The following is a 19164-nucleotide window of genomic DNA, read 5'->3' as shown; positions in this document are numbered from 1 at the left end:
CACACATACCCAGCCCAAGACTAACTTTTTTTTTTTTTTTGGTTCTTTTTTTCGGAGCTGGGGACCGAGCCCAGGGCCTTGCGCTTCCTAGGTAAGCGCTCTACCACTGAGCTAAATCCCCAGTCCCCCAAGACTAACTTTTATTAGGTAGGACTCACTGAGAACTGGGCTTCTATTGGGTCTGACAGCATGAGTAAGTTTTGCAAAGACCAGGGCGGAAGGGTGATCCAGGCGGCAGGTCCACAAGCATCAAGGCATCAACAAAGGAAAATGTATCAATTTAGCCTAAAACTTTTCCTTTGGCAAAAACACATGTCACTAACATTGAGGTGGGCCTCCATTCCTATCATCCAACATGGTGAGGATGTGCTTACTGCCTCGACCCCATCTGGACCCAGGTGTGGAGAAAAGACAGGTTCATCCTCCCATGGAGGCCCTCCTCAGTGGACGTTCACCTCGATGTGCACCAAACCATCTCTCTACCACCTCTGCAGGAGAGGCTGTGGATCAGAGCTGCTGAGAGTGTGAAGGAGACAGCAAGTCCTGGCTCTGGTCTGTCTCCTCTCCAAGACAGCACCACAGCTCCCCAGCCCCCCATGGCTGGGAACTGCCTGCCTCAGGCCAGAATTAGGAGATGGGATTCTTTCCCTGGAAAAGGAAAAGGAAAAGGAAAAAGAAAAGGAAAAGGAAAAGGAAAAAGAAAAGGAAAAGGAAAAGGAAAAAGAAAAGGAAAAGGAAAAGGAGGGAGTTGGGGAGGCAACTGAAAAGCCAGGCCCCATGTGAAGACAGACATGGGGCAGAGTGTTGAGCTTTTTCCTAGAAAGCTAATTTTGAAGCACTTCCTCCCCGGGCAAGGTCTGTCTATCCCAAAAGGACACTGTCTCACAGTAGCCTTCAATTGTTTCCTCGGATGCTATTCAGGGAGAGAATGGGAGTCCAGCCTCAGGATTGCTACACAGCTGGAGAGTGCCCTGAAGCTTAGTCACTCAGAAGGTGGGGTGAAGTATAACTAAGCAGCCTAGAAGTGGAGCCTTAAACAAAATCGAGAACCCCTGTGGGCTGAGACATCCAATCAATAGCAAATGGGCACCAAGGCCAGAACCACAAACCCTGGAGATTTTTTTCTTTCATCTGCCTGGAAGAGTGGTCGGGAAGAGAGAAAGTGCGTCCCCTTCTCTAGGAGCAGGGCTCTGAAGGGACTCAGAAAGAGGCATAGTTATTCCTGTAAAGAGTCCCGAAGATTCTTTAGGTTGTAATTTTGCCAGGAGCTATTTACCTTCCTTAAACATAAATCAAACTGTACAATAGTGTAATTGCTTTCTCGGAATTCACTAGCTACTAGAACTGAGATTTTCAGTATTGACTCTCCCGGTTTAGGAGAAAGGGTTGGGAGGTGGGAAATGGAGGCACTGGGTGGGAATTATGGAGAGACAGCCCTTCATGCCAGGGCGTTCAAATGCTTCTACCACATTCTATTGCAGTCTCCTTGGGAGCTCCTCAAAGGCCCACTCTCCCGATTACACCCAAGAAAGCTCATCTCTGAAAGTGGGAGCTGCCTGCTTACTGCAGAAAAGGCTCTCCTAATAAGACTTTTTTTAAAAAAAGATTTTACTTTATTTACTTTATTTGTATGAGACAGTGTAGCTGTCTTCAGACACACCAGAAGAGGGCATCGGATCCCATTATGGATGGTTGTGAGCCACCATGTGGTTGCTGGGAATTGAACCCAGGACCTTTGGAAGAGCAGTCAGTGCTCTTAACCGCTGAGCCATCTCTCCAGCCCAAGAGTATTTTTTTTTTAATTTTTACTTTATGTGTTTTGCCTGTGTGTACTTCTGTGTGCTGACGTCAGATCCCCTAGAACTAGAGTCAGCAGCACTTGTGAGGTGCCATGGGGGTGCTGAGAATTGAACCCGGATCCTGAGACAGGGTTTCTCCGTGTAGCTCTGGCTGTCCTGGAACTCCCTCTGTAGGCCAGGCTGGCCTCGAACTCAGAGATCAAACTTCCTCTGCCTCCCCAGTGCTAGGACTAAAGGTGTGTACCACTTCTGTCTGGCACAGTAATTTAAAAAACAACAACAACAACAACAATAAGAAAAACCTTCATGGGCTGGAGAGATGGCTCAGCAGTTAAAGGCTAGGCTCACAACCAAAAATATAAGAAAAACCTTCATGATAGCTCAGTTGGTAAAGCATTTGCCTTGCAAGCATGAGGATCCAAGTTTGACTTCTAGACATGGTGTCCAGAGCCTATAATCCCTGTGCCAGGGAACTCCATGGGGTTTACTGGGCTGTACTGGCCAGACAGCCCAGTCTACATGGTGAGCTCTAGGCTGGTGAGAGCAGACAAGGTAAATGGTGCCTGAGGAAAAACAGATAAGGTTGTTCTCTGGCCTCCACATGCACACACATGTGCACACACACACACATACATGTACGTGCACACACATGTACATGCACACCCAAACACAAGTGAATATTTCCAGATATCTATAATGAGATCAAAGTCCTTTTCACTATTTTTTATTATATGTGCATGAGTGTTTTGCCTGGCTGTATATATATATGTGTGTCCTGGCTGCAATAGACCAGGCTAGCCTTGATCTCACAGAGCCCTGCCTGCCTGAGCGCTGGGATTAAAAGACACAAGTCACCGGGCCAAGATAAACTGAATAAAACTTTTTCTTTTTTTCGGAGCTGGGGACCGAACCCAGGGCCTTGCGCTTGCTAGGCAAGCGCTCTACCGCTGAGCTAAATCCCCAACCCCTGAATAAAACTTTTAAAATAACAAGTTTGTGGTACTGACTTGGACTTGGGGAGCTCTGAAGCTCCTCAGGCGATGCTCACCTGCAGGTAGGGTTGAGGACTGTGGTCCTAAGACATCTGTTCTTGCCGTCTCTCTCCCCCAGCTCACGGAGCAGTGGCCATTGCTGTTACACAAGGGACAGGCAGGGGACCAATGCCGAACCACTGGGCACTCTCTCAGGAAGCTGCAGCCTAAGATGCAAGTTCTAGCTCAGTCTAGCTGTCTTCGTCAACCCAGGAAAACAGGTAGCAAAATCCTGTTGGCTACCATGTCCCCCAGAGACCAGAGAGAAAGCTGGACTCCTCTGGGAAGAGAAGACTGGGGTGCTCCAGTCTCCCCCCGTGAGGTTATGAGTGATCGGCTGAAGAGAACTCGGTGTTTGTCTCTAGATGGGGACCTACTTACAGGCTGGGGTCCTCGTGTGACTGTCACCTGCAATGTGGAATGTCTACAGACCTTTAAAAGGCCAACCCAGGAGCTAGAGACATAGCTCACTTAGAGACCCTGGGTTTGCTCCCCGGACCCCACACAAACGAGGTATCATGGTACACACTGTGATCCCAGCACTCGTGAGGTAGAGAGAGAAGGATTGGGAGTTCAAGGTCATCGCCAGCTACATAAGGAGTTCTGAGTCAAGCTGATGGGGGGGGGGGGGGCGACCTCTAAAAGCCAGCACACGCAAAGCATTCCGAGTCCCCAAGAACTCACAGCCTTCCCCGTAAAATTCCTCATAAAATTCATGTAAAGAGAAGGATTGGGTTTTGTTTTTGTTTTCCAAGTTTGAAGACGGCCACGGACTGGTTCCTCTTGCAGAGGAATCTGCAGCCTTGAGCTTCTGCAACTTCTTGGTGGAGCCTTTGGGAGCATGGGAACCTAATTACTTCTTTTCTTGTCTATGAGATGGAATGAGGAGTACCAAGCTAGCCAGATTGCTCAGGACAGCAACTAATAAAAGGGCTGTGAGTCATGACACAGATGTTGTAGAAATACCTCTCGTGAATGAATCACCCCTCATAGGAGGCATCACTGCAGAACTGTGAAAGAGAGGCCTCAGGAAAAGTGTTGAAATCCAGTCCGTCCACCTAGACAGTGACGAAATCTTAGGCGAATGAGGGAACCACTCTGCACCTCCGATTCCTCACTGCAGATGTGGTTGACCACACCCACTTGCAGAATTTCTCCGAGGGTCAGGTAAAACAATGCATAGAGATGTTTCCTTTCCCACCAATCCTATTTCAGCACTCAGGAAACAGAGGCAGGAGGATCAGAAACTTGAGGTCACCCTCTACAGCATGGTAAATTGGAAGCTGCCTGGGCTACATGAGACCCTGACTTAAAGAACACAAAACAAGGACCAGGAGAAAACTAGGCCTTTGCTGCATTCAGGAAATAAGGTAACTCAAAAGATCCTCTCTGATTAGCCTCATACAATAGACCCATGCTCCTTGTGTTCTGGAGCGAAGCCACCTCTAGAGATGGAGATAAATAAAAATCAGTCACATGTGAAGCTCGGCCTCAATAAATATCCAGCAAAGCATCCAGAGACTGCACATCCCTGCTGCTTAGCAGAAGGCACTGTTGCTCTGCACCCCAGCTTTTCCCCACATCTTGCTGAACCACCTGCCAATCCCAGTGGCACAGTCTGCACCGTCCCACCTTTTCCCCAGAGACAAGACACTAGCATAACCATAGCCTAGCTATGATCAAGGGGGTACCCTGCTCTGTGTCTGCCCCCTGACTGTGCTGGGGAATCTAACTGGTTCCTCTGATTACACATAGTCCAGGTCAAAGAAAGGGATGAACTCGAGCTGACTGTCACCTAGTAATTAACCTAATGCTATCATTTCAGCTCAGGCAACCAGGGCAGGGCCTCACAAGTCAGGTCCGAGCCTCTCCCCACCTCCCAAAGCAGCCATAAGGAGATCAGGGACTGAAGGGACAGTTGGTTGCCTTTAAGCAAAAGGAGGTTTTTAAAAGATGGGGGAGTTGGGGAGATGGCTTAGTCATTAAAGTACTGAGCCCTGTGCTCTAATGCCCAGGCTCAGGTAAAAAGCCAGATGTGGTAGCATGTACCTGTTCTCCCAAGATGGGACAGGTGGATCCTTGGGAGCTCACTGGCTAGGACCGGCTTAAGCTGAGCAAACTGAGACCCTGTCTCAAACAGAAGGCAGAAAGCATCTGAGGGGTAACACCCAAAGTTGTCCCTGTACCACACACACACACACACACACACACACACACACACACACACACGAGGAGGAGGGAGGAGGAAGGGAAGGAGGACTCTTGGCTTCACAAGCACGCAGGCAACAGGAACTGTAGAACGACCCTGTAACGCAGTTTACCTGCTACTTGCCAGGAACTCTTCAAAAACGCATACATGTACCTTCATATACCTCTGGTGTTTTGTTTGTTTCTTGCTGAATAATGACCCTAGCCACCTCTACATTCCGGGGTCTCATCGCCTCTTTGCAAACAGTTCATTGTCTACAAACATCTGAATATCTGTTGGTGCCCAAGGTGCAGCGCTCTCCAATAAATTCTTCCCAAAGTAGAAGTCCTTGGTAAGCAAAAGGCCACTCTGGAAATTGCTTGTTTTGGAAGTTCCTTTGGCCAGAGCCTTCAGGCGAGGCACTTGACGGATATAACTGCTGCTTCTAATTTCCTGTCCAACGTTTGGTGTGCTTCCGACTGCACTGTAGACACATCTCAGCCCTTCCTTGGGTGTGGCCAGCATTGCGAGGGCAGATCCTGCTCACCCGGCATTGGGAGGGCAGCACTGCTCACCCAGCACCTCAGACAGGAATTCAAACGTGGGCGCCTAATGAACGCTAATGAGCAGAAGGTGTTGGCATCAGGACTGCCAGTTGAGCTTTGTTCCAAGCCCTTCCTCCTGGCAGAACTTAAGACTTGGCAGTGCCACTAACAGGGCTTTCCAGACTGGTCCACTGGCATTCAGCAAGGTAGGCCCTAGCAACAAGCGCGTGGTATTTTAAGCAGCTGCGGCCTCCAGCTTTATTCAGTGGGGCTTATGGTTTTGTTCTGTGGCCCTTCGGGTGCAGTCTTCGGAGATCCTGTTTGGGTCTGTGCTGCTTCCTACACCTTCAGTTCTGCAAACTTGAACTTCCGGCTGCATTCTGGGGAACTTCCGGCCGCATCCCCTCGTACGCCCCGCCCTGCTCTAGGAAGCTTCTCGTGCACCTTTTACCAAGTTAACTGGCCTGTTTCTAGAAACCAGGGTCTTTCTCACTTGGACCTTATTGGGAGACATGGGTCTGTTTGTATCTGACCTGACTCCTTGTCAATACGCTTCCATTTTTATCTGGTAACCTGGCACGAGGACGTTCTAAGCCTCTGGGGTGGAAGAAACTAGCCACTTACTGGACATGTATATATTAAGTCTGTGTATATCTTGTTTCATTTTCTGCTAGCTCGTGTAAATAGCTGTAAGTTGCGAGTGTAAAGAACAAGAGAGACGTAACGCATGTTTACCCCCTAAAAAGATTATAACCCGTGGCTACGCCATGTGTTGTATGCCGAGTCTTTGTGTGTAGCCTAGGATGGCCTTCTGTCCTCCTGCCTCTGCTCCCTCCTAAATGACAGGATTACAGATATATGACATCATGACCAGGGCTAGGTATTGAACCTAGGCCTTCCACACGATAGGCCAGCGCTCCATCTTTGAATCTCATCCCAAATCCCCTTCCTTATCTCTAAAGTGAAATGTTCATCCATGGGATGTTTATTGAAGAGGAGGAGCGGGGAGGAAGGACTCTTTGAAATCCACAGAGGAGGCATTGCCCTCTAGCTGTATCAGCAAAAACACTACTAGAGCTTCCTGTCTGCCCGGCTCTGTCTCTTCTATAATTTCCTCATCTAGTCCGTCATTCTTTGCTTAGTTGAATCTGAACAGCCCTTGAAAGCAGTGTAAATATTTGCTCCCGGAAGAAACTGGGCCCTAGCTCAGTCTGGTCTTGCTACCCTCCTCCTGGACAAAGTTGTCCCTGGACCATTTGTAGCCTAGTGGGTACCATCTATCCTAGTGGGTCCCATCCATCCTTGCTCAATCTCTAGCCCATTGGAAGCCACTCATTCCTGTTGCATCCCACTCTTGATCCCACTCCTTCAGGGAAGAGACTGTGTCTTACTTTCCAAACTGTGTATTCTAGTAGCAAATGCCACACCTTATATAAATACATTTTGAGACTCTGAATGCAGATAAGGACACTAGGGAAAACTAGGCATGGTAGCCACAGCTTTAATCTTAGCCCTCAGGAGGCAGAGGCAGGTGGATCTTTCTGAGATCAAGACAAGTCTCGTCTACATAAGGAGTTCTAGGCTAGCCAAGGCTACATAGTGAGACCCTGGTTTTGGTTGGTCTGTTTGTTTGTTTTCTTAAACAAAGCAAAAACGAAAAACGAACAAACTTCGAGTTCATCTTCTTGTGACCAAGACCTTGATGAGATTTTAATAGTTTGTTTGTTTGTTTGTTTATGTTTCTTTGTTTGTTTTGTTGTGCCAGGGATTGAACCCAGGGCCTTAAGCTATATTTACAACCTCGGGAGAAATTTGAAACTATATTTCTATTTTTAACCAACACATAGTAATATAAATAATTGTTTATTGCAGTGTGACCAGCACATATCCCCTTGACTGTTGTTACTTCTTTGATTGGAAACCCCCCCCCCCAAAAAAATCCTCTCCCCTCGCTCCTTGAATATATTCAGTTATATGTAGTCTGTCACAGCTCGCATGCTCAGGCACATCAGTCATTGTCCCTCCTAGCACAGCTACCTCCTCTCCACCCCTCCCTTACTCCTTTCTCCGGCTCTGGTAGCAACTGTTACTTTCTCAACTTGCCTGAGACCCACTGTTTAGCTCCTGCATTAAGTGAGACAATGTAGCTTTTGTCTTTCTGTATCTGACTCATTTCGTGAACCTCTAGCACCGCAGTGTGACTGCGAATGATAGAATGTCTCTTCCCCTTCTGTGGAACCATTCCGCTGTGTACGTAGAGCATCTTCCAGTTATCTGGTATCGGCAGTTAGATTGTTTTAGCTCTTAGCTGTTGTGAATGGTGCAGCAATAAGCATTGGGGTACAGATGTTTCTCTGACACACTGGCTCCGTTTCTTTTGCAGATATGACGTGTGTGTGTGTGTGTGTGTGTGTGTGTGTGTGTGTGTGCATATGAATATGCATGTGGAGGCCATAAAATCAACTTTGGATATTGTTCCCTATGTGCCATCCCCAACTCCCTTTCTTTTTCTTTTTTTTTTTTTTTTAGGGGCTGGGGACCGAACCCAGGGCCTTTCGCTTGCTAGGCAAGCGCTCTACCACTGAGCTAAATCCCCAACCCCGCCCAACTCCCTTTCTTAAAGACATTTATTTTTCGGGTTGCAGAGATGGCTCAGCAGTTAAGAGCACCGGCTGCTCTTCCAGAGGACCCAGGTTCAATTCCCGGAACCCACATGGCGGCTCACAACTGTAACTCCGGTTCCAGAGTATCTAACACCCTCATTCAGACGTACGAAACACCAATGCACATGAGATACAAATAAAACCAAATCATTAAAAGGGGCATTTGTTTTGTTTATGTGCATGTACGCTTGCCTGCATACATTTGTGAGCATAACCTAAATTTGAGAGTCGGTGAAGGACAGAAGGGGGAATTGGACCCACTGAGACTAGATGTACAGGTGGTTGTGAGCCTTCATGTGGGTGCTGAGAATCAAACCTGCGTCCTCTGCCAGAGCAGAAGAGCATTGTGTTCTTTTACCCACAGAGCCATCTTTCCAGCCCCAATCCACCCCAGCTCGGATCGCTGTGCATAAAACGGTGAGAAAGGTTCTCTCACCATCTGGGAACTCACCAGGTAGGCTAGACCAGTTGGCTAGCAAGCTTGAGCGTCTGCCTCTACCTCTCCAACTCTGAGACTACAAGTGCGTGCCACCACTCTCTAACATAATTAAACCCAGTACGCATTTGGATGGGAACGCCGCAGTAGAGAGTCATATTCTGTTTAGTGCATTATATCGAGAGGCACACAATGTCCCCTGAGTTTCATGGGCTTCTCTCCTGCAAAGTTATGAAATTCAAGGAGGAGCACTAGCATTTTCTGGCAGAGTCTTTGAGATGTTGTAAATGGTCTTTTAAAAATCCTACTTAAATCCATGAATCCTAACATCGACTGATGTTTCTTGCTTGAACTAGGAAGTTTAATTTAAAAGTAATGGAATAATAAAAAGATATAAATGATAGGTGGCCCTATGGAGACAACCTTATAAATGAGACTATGCCCTGGTCTTTTATTAGATAGCAGGCAGAAGCCACAAATTATCCACTGAATGGTTTAAATGACTCTTGACTTCTAGGCCGTCTGAACCCATGAGAGAGCTGAGTCTTATTTGCTTATTGGATAATATGGCCCTGCAGCCAGAACTTCACTCTGCATCCCCTGAGAGGAAATCTCCTGGGATCTCTTGGCACTTGGTTGCTCTTGACCAGCTCACCTGGCACTTGTGCCAGTGAGGATAGCTGAACACTGCTGTGATAGCTTGTCTTTTAGTTTTAGTTTTAAAATTTTTTATTTTTTAAATAGCTTTGTTTTGATTTTTAATTATGTATGTATAGGGGCTGTGATAGCTAGTCTTTTGTTTTAATTTTAGATAGATTTGTTTTAATTTTTAATTATGTATGTTGTAGGGGGCATTTGGTGCGTTGGAGGCCAGAAGCATCAACCCCACCTGGATCTGGAGTTACTGGTCATTTGTGAGCCATCCGATATGGATGTTGGCAGCCAAACTTGAGAGTTCTTTACAAGAGCAGCAAGCACTGTCTAAACACTAAGCTATCTCTCCAGCCAAAAATGAAGTTTTGTTTTGTTTGAGACAGGGACTCACTGTGTAGTTTGGGCTAGCCTGAAACTTACTGTGTAGCTATGGCAACCAGGCTACTCTGAGACTCTTTTTTTTTTTTTTTTTTTTTGGTTCTTTTTTTCGGAGCTGGGGACCAAACCCAGGGCCTTGCGCTTCCTAGGCAAGTGCTCTACCACTGAGCTAAATCCCCAACCCCTACTCTGAGACTCTTATGGGTCTGCCTGCCTCTGTTTCCTGAGTGGGACTGAGAATGTGAACCCCCCACACTTGACCATTTTAACTTTGTATTCATATTTGGGGTGGGGCTGTCCCAGAGCATGTGTTTAGAGGTCAGAGGACATCCCAAGGGTGTCAGTTCTTCCTTCTGCTACATGGGTCCCAACCTTGGTGGCAGATACCTTAACCCAGCAAGCGTCCCATCTTCCTGCTTTCTTCTTTAGTTTTGTATTCTTACAGATCTCAACTCTAAGCACTGTTCAACACAAAGTCCTCAGGGAAGCATTTCTTAAGTTCCTAGGAAAATGTAGTTGGTGGGAAATCTATCTGAGCCGGACTGGAGCTATTTATCATCTTTGTCTCAGTAGGTTAGGAAGTGGTCATTAGGAGACAGCCATAACTCTGTGGGACTCCTTCCATGCAAAGATGATGTTTGGTTTCCTGTTCAGATCTGGCTGGCCTTTGCCATTAGAGTATGTGTCTGTGTGTTTTGTTTTGTTTTGTTTTGAAGATGCTGCATATCTTGAGGGTCTATGCCTGAGGTCCCTGCTTGTGATAGTTTACCTTCAGGTTAACTTTATTGGATTTGAATCACCTAGGAGACACACTTCTGGGTGTGTCTGAGGAATAGTTTACTGGGAGGTTTAACGAAACTGAGAAGACTCTCTGTGAACATGGGTGGCACAGAAACACTGACACTTGGACAGAATGAGATGGAGAAAGTCAACTGAGCAACACACACACACACACACACACACACACACACACACACACACACACACTCCTCTCTCTGCTTCCTGCCTGTGGATACAGTGTGGCCAGCTGTGTCCCGCTCCTCACACTCCTGCCAACAGACCTCTCCTGCTATGGCTACTGTATCCTTCTCAAACTATGAACCCCAGTGAGCCCTCCCTTCTTTAAGCTTTGTCAGATACTTGAAGCAACAAGAAAAGTAACTAATGTATCGCTTTTGCCCCTCTTAGTGGCCAGCAGCTACAGAGCCCACCATGCTGCAATGGAGTCCAGCTTCATGGAAAAGCCAGCCCAGTGAGTGTAGCGTCTATGGGAGGGACACCTTTCCAATTACCCAGCCCAGCCAGTTCCCAGATGAGAGTGTGCCTCCAACTCCACAGGAACTGAAGACCTGCCTGCCAGGTCTAGCTGCAATTCATAGCCAACAGTTTCCTGGGCAAATAAAATGGGGATTTGAAGCTGCTGGTGTTCAGAATCAGTTATTCTGTGATAGATAATCCCAATACATACATACACTACAGAAAATTAGTCCCTGTGATTGGGACCTTGCACAGGGTCATCCGCTGTATGTGCATCTGTTGGAGCTGGGGAGATGGTTGGTAGAGAAGAGAACTTGCTGCAGGACCTGAGTTCATATAAAAAGCCGGTCTGGCCGCAAACTTGTCTTTAACTCCAGCACCATCAGAGGTGGATACAGGAGGATTACTGGGTTTGCTGGATTCCGGCCTACCTCCAGGATCAGTGGGAGACCCTGTCTCGAGGGAATAACACAGTGACAGAACACAACAGTGAATGTACTCCTCTGGCCTCATACACGTGCACTCACTCCCACAAACTCGCCCCCTACACACACATATGCACACACATTCATCCGCACACACACACACACACACACACACACACACACACACACATACAAAGAAAATGGCATATATACTTATTTTACTTGTTTTTAAAAAAGGTTTATTTGTTTTATGTATTTGAGCACACTGTAGCTATCTTCAGACACACCAGAAGAGGGCACCGGATCCCATTACAGATGGTTGTGAGCCACCTTGTGGTTGCTGGGAATTGAACTCAGGACCTCTGAAGCACAGTCAGTGCTCTTAACCACTGAGTCATCTCTCCAGCCCTTTCTTTTACTTTTTTAAAGATTTCTTGTACATTTCTGTGTCTTTGTGAGCGTACATGAAGTGCAGGTCCCTGAGGAATCCAGAAGAGGGCGCTGCATCCTCTGGACCTAGAGCTGCAGTTGGTTATCAGCTGCTCGACAAGGGTGCTGGGAACCCAACTCCCGTCTTCTGTCAGAACAGTCTTGTGTTTGTGCCTGGGCCAACTCTCCAGCCCCTTAGTCTACCTTCCAAAAATAAAGAAGAACCAGAATTCTGAAAGCCATCCTGCCCCACGGGTCTCAGAGAGTGTCCTTTGTATTATGAATAGAGTTGCTGAGACCACGTTTTCAGTATTGGGTGTGTGGTGTGCCTGCTGCCTCAGGTTCCTCCAGATGCCTGCGTCTCTCCCCAAGCCCCACTAGCAATTTCTCTGAGCACTCGGTTTTTGGAGGTTCATCCCCATTCAGCCTCCTGGTTCTGTCCTCAGTAGTTTGGTCTTCTGTGGAGTCTAAAAGTTGAATTCCCCGGGGCTGGGGATTTAGCTCAGTGGTAGAGCGCTTACCTAGGAAGCGCAAGGCCCTGGGTTCGGTCCCCAGCTCCGAAAAAAAGAACCAAAAAACAAAAACAAACAAAAAAAAAAAAACCAAAAAAAAAGGCTGGAGAGATGGCTCAGTGGTTAAGAGCACCGACTGTTCTTCCTGAGGTCCTGAGTTCAAATCCCAGCAACCACATGGTGGCTCACAACCATCTGTAATGAGATTCGATGCCCTCTTCTGGTGTGTCTGAAGACAGCTACAGTGTACTCATATACAATAAATAAATCTTTAAAAAAAAAAAAAAGTTGAATTCCCGAGGCTGGAGAGGTGGCTCAGTGGTTAAGAGCACTAGCTACTCTTCCAGAGGATGTGAGTTCAATTCCCAGCACCCACATGACAGTCCACAAGGTCTGTAACCCCAGTTCCAGGGGGGATCTGACACTACCGTGCACATGAAATACAAACAAATAAATAAGTGAAGGCATGGTGGTCCAAGCCTTTAATCCCAGCTCTACTTGATTCATATGGTGGCAAGTAGGTGGTGCCTTGTGGAAAAATTTTATTTCATTGGGAATGGGAAGGGAGAGCGAGTCTCACTATGTAGCCCAGCCTGGTGTCAACCACTCTGTGGAGCCCAAAATGACCTCGAACTTTATTTTGAGATAGGGTTTCTGTATCCAGGCTGAGCTCCCTATGTAGCACAGACTATTGTTTGAGACAGGGACTCACCCTATAACTTTAAGCTAGCTTTGAACGCTATCCTCCTGCCTCAGCTCCCCCACTAATGAGATTATAGGTATGAGCCATCACACTGAAATTATTGGCATATCCTTGAAACGCTTTACCCCAGAGTTTTCCTAGGGATGCTCCAGGTTTAAACTCTTCCCGCCCCCACCCCTCAAGACAGGGTTTCTCTGTGTATCTCTGGCTGTCCTGGCACTCACTCTGTAGATCAGGCTGGCCTTGAACTCAGAGATCTGCCTGCCTCTGCCTCTTGAAGGCACCACTACCATCTTCCATAACTAACTCCTATTAGCTTGCTGATTGTGCTTTCTTTTTGGATCCACCTACAGGATGCACCTTCTGACAACTTTTAAAATCTGATATGCCTTCGCTTTGAGTCAAAACTCAGCTGGTGGGCTCAGATTAATTGTCTATTGTCACTCTTCACAAAACAGGAAGGGGGACAGGCGCAGGGAAGCAGATCCTATTGGCCAGATGTCCATCGTCCATTAAAGTCTGTCTTGAAACACGGGTGATACCACTGAGGTCCAGTAGAGCAGACCCAGTAACTTCATGCTAATTACACAAGTACCCAGGGTTCAGTGCAGCCCTCACCTGACTGGCACACAGCTGCCCAATGAGATGTCTATCCATTCCTCCTTGACCCCAAGAAACACAGCTGGCTTGTCATAAACATCACTTTGCACAGACGGTTCCTTTCAAGTTTGAAATAAGTTTTCCTCCCCGCTCCAAACCTAATGAGATCCGTCATAATGATACATCTTGACCAGGAACCCCGAACATCTCCCCACCTTCCCTTCCTCTTCCGTGCTCCAGTTAATCCTCGCCAAAGCTGTGGAGAGTCCCTGGAGACGTCTCGCTCTCATTCCCGGGCGATTAAGTTGGTTCCTCAAATTGTTTCCAACAGGAGAGGCAGGAAACAGAGCCTGGCTTTGGTGGCAGCTGCAGCGGAGTGGGTGAGGGCTGTCCGAGTGGCCTCTCATCGATCCCCGGTCTAGGTCTGGTTAGGTCACAATTCTAGCCTCCCTCCCCCATCCGCCTGGTTGTCTGAGTCCGGGAGCCGCCACGTCCCTGGAGGCCTGGGTTTCCTTAAGAGGCCCTGTTGTTGCCAGTCCGGCCAGGTGGGAGGAAGCTGGTCCAAGTCTGGTGGCCCTAGGTGGGCGGAGCCTGATTGCGGCCGGAGCTTGGAGAAGTGCGACCAGGAGGTGCCGCTCACCCTTAGCGACCCGGAGAGCTCTCAGTCCGCGGGAGACAGGTGCTGTGGCCGCGCGGCGGCGCCCCCGAGGGGAGGTCCCCGAGTGCCCGCCCTCACCCGCCCTGTCTACGCCCCTCCCCTTTTCCCCTCCCCCGCTGTCCGCAGCCACGGGTCGCCAGCGATCCCGCTCCCGGGTCCTGGAGCAAACCCGGAGTGCGCGCGTCGACGTGTGGGGACACTCGCTGACCTGACCCTGGGGAATCACCCGGGTTTGCCCGCTTCCCATCAGCCGCGATTCTCTGGCCTGCGACCCTGAGCCCAGGGAACTCATTTTGTGGGGGTAGGGTCCCCGGGGACCCGGGCCAGCTCCCGGCGCGACCATGGAAGAGCAGCAGCGCGCGCGCTCGCACACGGTCACTACCACTTCCAGCTCCTTCGCGGAGAACTTCTCTACCACCAGCAGCAGCTTCGCTTACGACCGAGAGTTCCTCCGCACCCCGCCAGGGCTCCTGATCATAGCTGAGATCGTAAGTGTCGGGCCCGCCCGGGCCGGGCTGGGCCGGGTGGAGGGAAGCAGGTGGACTCGGCTAGCTCGCGCGCCTCCAGCTCCGCCCACCGAGCTGGCTCCGGTCTTCCCGCGGGCTCCGGGAACACTCTTGAGCTCAGCTTCGACTTCTTTGTAAAGTGTAAAACTCACATCCAGGTTCTTTCACCTGAGGCTATCTTGGGGACCGGGGTCGTGACCCTCAGGATGTCTGTTGTGGGAGGCATCCCAGCTTTTGCTGTTTTCGTTCGACGGTGATGACCTTTCCTGATACTTTGGTGGGCATTTATTGATCATGGGTGTCCAGAATACCTAGGGCCTACCTCACCTGATCTCCACGTGCATGGGCCCCTAAAAACAAAGCTTTTCTCAAACTGACCCTTCCAAAGTGCTGGGCTGGAACCCAGAGCTTCACGCGCCAGTCGGATGCTCGACCTCTGAGCCGCACCCCCAGTTCTTAACGTTTTCCTGAGTTATAAAGGAGAGAACTTTTTCATAATTGTCTTCCTGTAGTCAAATTGAGATGAATCAAGAACATTTCCCTGAATAAATCTGAGAATCTCGGACTCCTTGAGATCTTGAGAACCGCTGTACTGGACCCGAGTACATCCTGGTGGGGGCTGGGCACGTGCCTCGGAGGGAGGCTGGGCTTGTACATGCTGTTCCTGGGAAGCCGGGCCTTCCGCCTGGAGTTCTGTTGACTACTTGTGGCGGCCACGATCTATTGTCTTCGCCCTCTGCCAGGGTGTCAGTCCTGAAGAGGCTTCTGAGTTTGTGTGGTCCCTGAAGCGCTCTCCTGTGAAGGTAGTTGCAAGTAAGCTTATTTTACACGCGAGGAAACTGAGGTTCAGAGAGGGGAAGGAAGTTTATAGTGTTGGTGGAGCTGAGATTCAAACCCACGCCTACCTTTTTCTTGCTTTCTACTCTTATCTGCTAAGGAGTGTCGACTCCCATAGTCTAATAGGAGTCCCCCTTCTGTTGTATCTCGGACCCAAGGAAGCTTTTGTAAAACTCAAATCCAGCCCAAATGAAAGCTAGAGGGGCAGGGGGCGGGGAGGGGGTCGTGGTGTACAGTGACTGAGGCGTACATGAACCCTCTGAGAAACCTTCAGCAGTCCCTGTGTGGATGACAGGAGCTTGCTGGAGCGTGCGCAGATGCACCCCAGACCCACCCAATCAGCTTCCACAGAAAGTTGGGAAAGTGTTGGCTTAGCTCATCTCCAAAGTGGTTAGCCCAGGCAGCCCTGAGGGTATCTGCAGCCCTATACAGACACAGAGCAAGGCCTGACCTGGAGTAAAGAGCTCTACAAATATTTGCTCTATGAGTGAGGGAGTTGGCAAGCTCTCCTGCTCCAGCAAAGCAAATAGACGCTCAAGAGACTGAGCTGGGGCTTCTGCGGGGTGGCTCAGACCACCACCACTTTGCGTGCTCTCTGTGACGCACTTTCAGAAAACATGAAAGCAATAGAACTGTAAAGGACCCTTCATCTACCGTTCATGGGTTGTCATGGGTCTATAGGCTGCGGAGAGCTAGCTCCTTAGTACGGTTTTGGGTTTTGGTGTATGTGTGGGCATGCGTGGCTATGTTCATCCTGGTGTGGTGGATTCCTGAGAGAGACCTGCGAATGTCTTCATATTTCCCTTCTTTGGGAGGGGGTGTGGCCCGTGGAGGTCAGAGGACAATGGCAGTCTATTCACTCCTTCTGCCAGGTTATCCCTGGGATTCGAAGCACGTTGTCAGAATAGGTGGCAAGCATTTTTATCCATGGAGCTGTCTTACCAGCCTTCCACCTTAGTTTTTGCGATATAATCTCTCACTGAACCTGAGCGTTTAGTTGAGCCTCTGAGATCCACTTGTCTCAAACCCCGAACCCCGGCATTATAGACATGTACCAACACAGATTTCTACATGAGTGTTGGGAATCAAACATAGGAGTCAAATCATCCCTGAGCTGGCAGTGGTGGCACACGCCTTTAACCCCAGCACTTGGGAGGCAGAGGCAGGTGGATCTCTGTGAGTTCAAGGCCTGTCTAGTTCACAGAGTGAGTTCTAGGATAGGCAGAGCTACACGGAAAAACCCTGTCTCAAAAAATACCAAAGTAAGTAAGTAAATAAATAGCCAAATCATGTTTCCGGCAGGAAAATGCAAATTTCTCTCTCTGTCTCTATACCTGATGGTAGCCGTGTTTAGATCTCTTGGAGATTTCTTATTTTATTCTGTTTATCTGGCAGGCATGGGTGTGGAAATCAGAGGTCAGTATGAGGGGGATCAGTTCTCAGTGCAACGTTGGTCCCTGGGATTGAAGGGTCTTCCCCATCAGTACCTCACTGCTGAGCCACCTCGCTGTCTCTGAATAAGTTGTTCGTGGTACTGCTTCTTGTTTGTTTGTTTGTTGCTGATCTTAGAAACTGTGCTCTGAAAAGGATGAAGCCTTGGTGTCTTAGACCATGATGGTTTGAGTAAGACGTCCCCTGTTGTCTCAGATATTTGAAAATTTGATTCCCAACTTGGAGTCTTAGAAGGTGTAGCCTTGCTGCAGGATGCACCTGAGGTGAGTTTTAGCCTGGGGCCATTCCCAATGCCCGTTTTCTGTTTCTGCTTGAGGTTGAAGATGTGAGACCTCAAACTTCCTGCCTCTGTCACCATACCTTAGCTCTGCCATTATGGGGCCTAACCAAATCAACTCTTCTATAAGTTGCCATGGTCATGTGCTTTATCACAGCAAGAGAAAAACAATACATGCACCACTGAAGTTCAGCCCTGCCTGTTTTCCATGATAGCCATCAGGTGGCTTGGGCTAGACCAGTACCAGTTGACCTATGACTTGGCAAACACCTCACGACTGACTGACCCATAGGGTAACTTAGATGTAAGTAGAGGTCAGGAGTTCAAGGTCATCCTTGGTTATATAAGTTCCAGGGTAGCCTGTGCTGAATGAGAACCTTTCTCAAAAGAAAAGGTTAATTCCAACTCATCTCCCCATCCCATTAGAATGTTCTTTTTCTGTATAACCGTCATAGTGACAAGGCTTTGTGTGAAGATCTTTTCTTCCTGTACACGGAGTACCTGGTATGTTCTCTCAAATAAGGAAAATATAATTTTAAAAATTGGTTTATTGTTCTAGTCCTTCCACTTCATAACATTTTTTAAAGATATTTGTTTGTTTTATGTATATGAGTACATTGTCACTGTGTTCAGACACAGCAGAAGAGGCATCAGATTACAGATGACTGTGAGCCACCATGTGGTTGCTAGGATTTGAACTCAGGACCTCTGGAAGAGCAGCCAGTGCTCTTAACCACTTAGACATCTCTCCAGTCTGTCTTTCCATTTAAAAAATAAAAATAAAAAACCTCCTCTTATACTTTATCCTCATTATGTGTGGTCTGCTGTTTACACTTTTTTTAAAGTTTACTTATTGATGTGTGTGTGCATGTGTGTGGGAGGGTGGGTGGGTATATGTGCATGTGTGTGTGAATGAAGAGGCCTAGTGTGTCCTCTGTCACTTTCCCTATTTCTTTGAGGCAGGGTCTCTCCCCGAATCTAGGGGCTTGCATTTTCTCAGCTAGGCTAGAAGCCAGTGGCCCTCCTGCCTCCATGCCCTCCTGACCTGGGTTACAGGTATGTGTGCAGGGGCATTGCCAGCTTGTTACATGGTAGCCCTGGAATCCAAACTCCCAGTCCTCTTCACTGCTCAGCAAGAGCACTGAGCCATCCCTCCAGCCCTAATTTGCATGGCTGCTTTGGTGGTTTGAATATGCATGACCTGGGTAGCAGCACTATTATGAGGCGTGGCCTTGTTGGAGGAAGTGTGTAATGTGGGGTGTGGGCTTTGAGACCCTTCCTGGAAGACACTCTGCTCCTTGGCTTCCTTTGAATGAAGATATAGAACTCTCAGCTCCTCCTGCACCAGGCCTGCCTGGACGCTGCCATGCTCCTGCCTTGATGATAAAGGACTGAACCTCTGAACCTGTAAGCCAGCCCCAATTAAATGTCCTTATAAGAGTTGCCTTAGTCATGGTTTCTGTTCATGGCAGTAGAGCTATAACTAAGACAGATGCTGTGTCAGTTTTGCAGGATTTCCAGTGTTTCCTCACCCCTGCACTGGACGGTGAACATGCTTCTGGGTCTGGCTAACAGGACGAGGCACAGTAGTTGATCTCCCCGTTATCTATCCAGCTGGCTAAAGAGCATAGATTTATGTTATTTGCGAACATTCTGAGGGCACCTCCCCTCAGAGCTCTGCTGCTTCACGTTGTCATCGGTGGCGCGTGCCATTTGTGTGCAAGCAAGGAGGACCGTGCGAATTCAAAGTGCTGAGGATCACCTGAAATGATATGCCATGTGAGGGACTGAATTCAGATTCCCCAGAACCCATG

At 48.5% G+C, this 19164-nt stretch overlaps 1 protein-coding gene across 2 annotated transcripts in view; it reads left to right on the top strand.

Annotated features, from left to right (window-relative positions):
- Positions 1-5552: 5552 nt before the first annotated feature.
- Cmtm8 (CKLF-like MARVEL transmembrane domain containing 8) overlaps positions 5553-19164 on the top strand; it is a 64673-nt gene continuing 51061 nt past the window's right edge. The window contains exon 1 of one of the 2 annotated variants that reach the window (XM_087561557.1): positions 5553-5769. In XM_087561557.1, the coding sequence (XP_087417683.1) occupies positions 5641-5769 (129 nt within the window). In that variant the 5' untranslated portion in view covers positions 5553-5640. Of the gene's footprint in view, positions 5770-14271; positions 14767-19164 lie in introns of those variants that run through there. The other variant, NM_198754.2, reaches the window with a different exon arrangement.

This window comes from Rattus norvegicus, chromosome 8 (assembly GCF_021556685.1).
Source record: "Rattus norvegicus strain SHRSP/BbbUtx chromosome 8, alternate assembly SHRSP_T2T, whole genome shotgun sequence".
NCBI lineage: Eukaryota > Metazoa > Chordata > Mammalia > Rodentia > Muridae > Rattus > Rattus norvegicus.
Note: the sequence above shows the minus strand (reverse complement) of the source record. Positions and strands in the feature narration are given on the sequence as shown.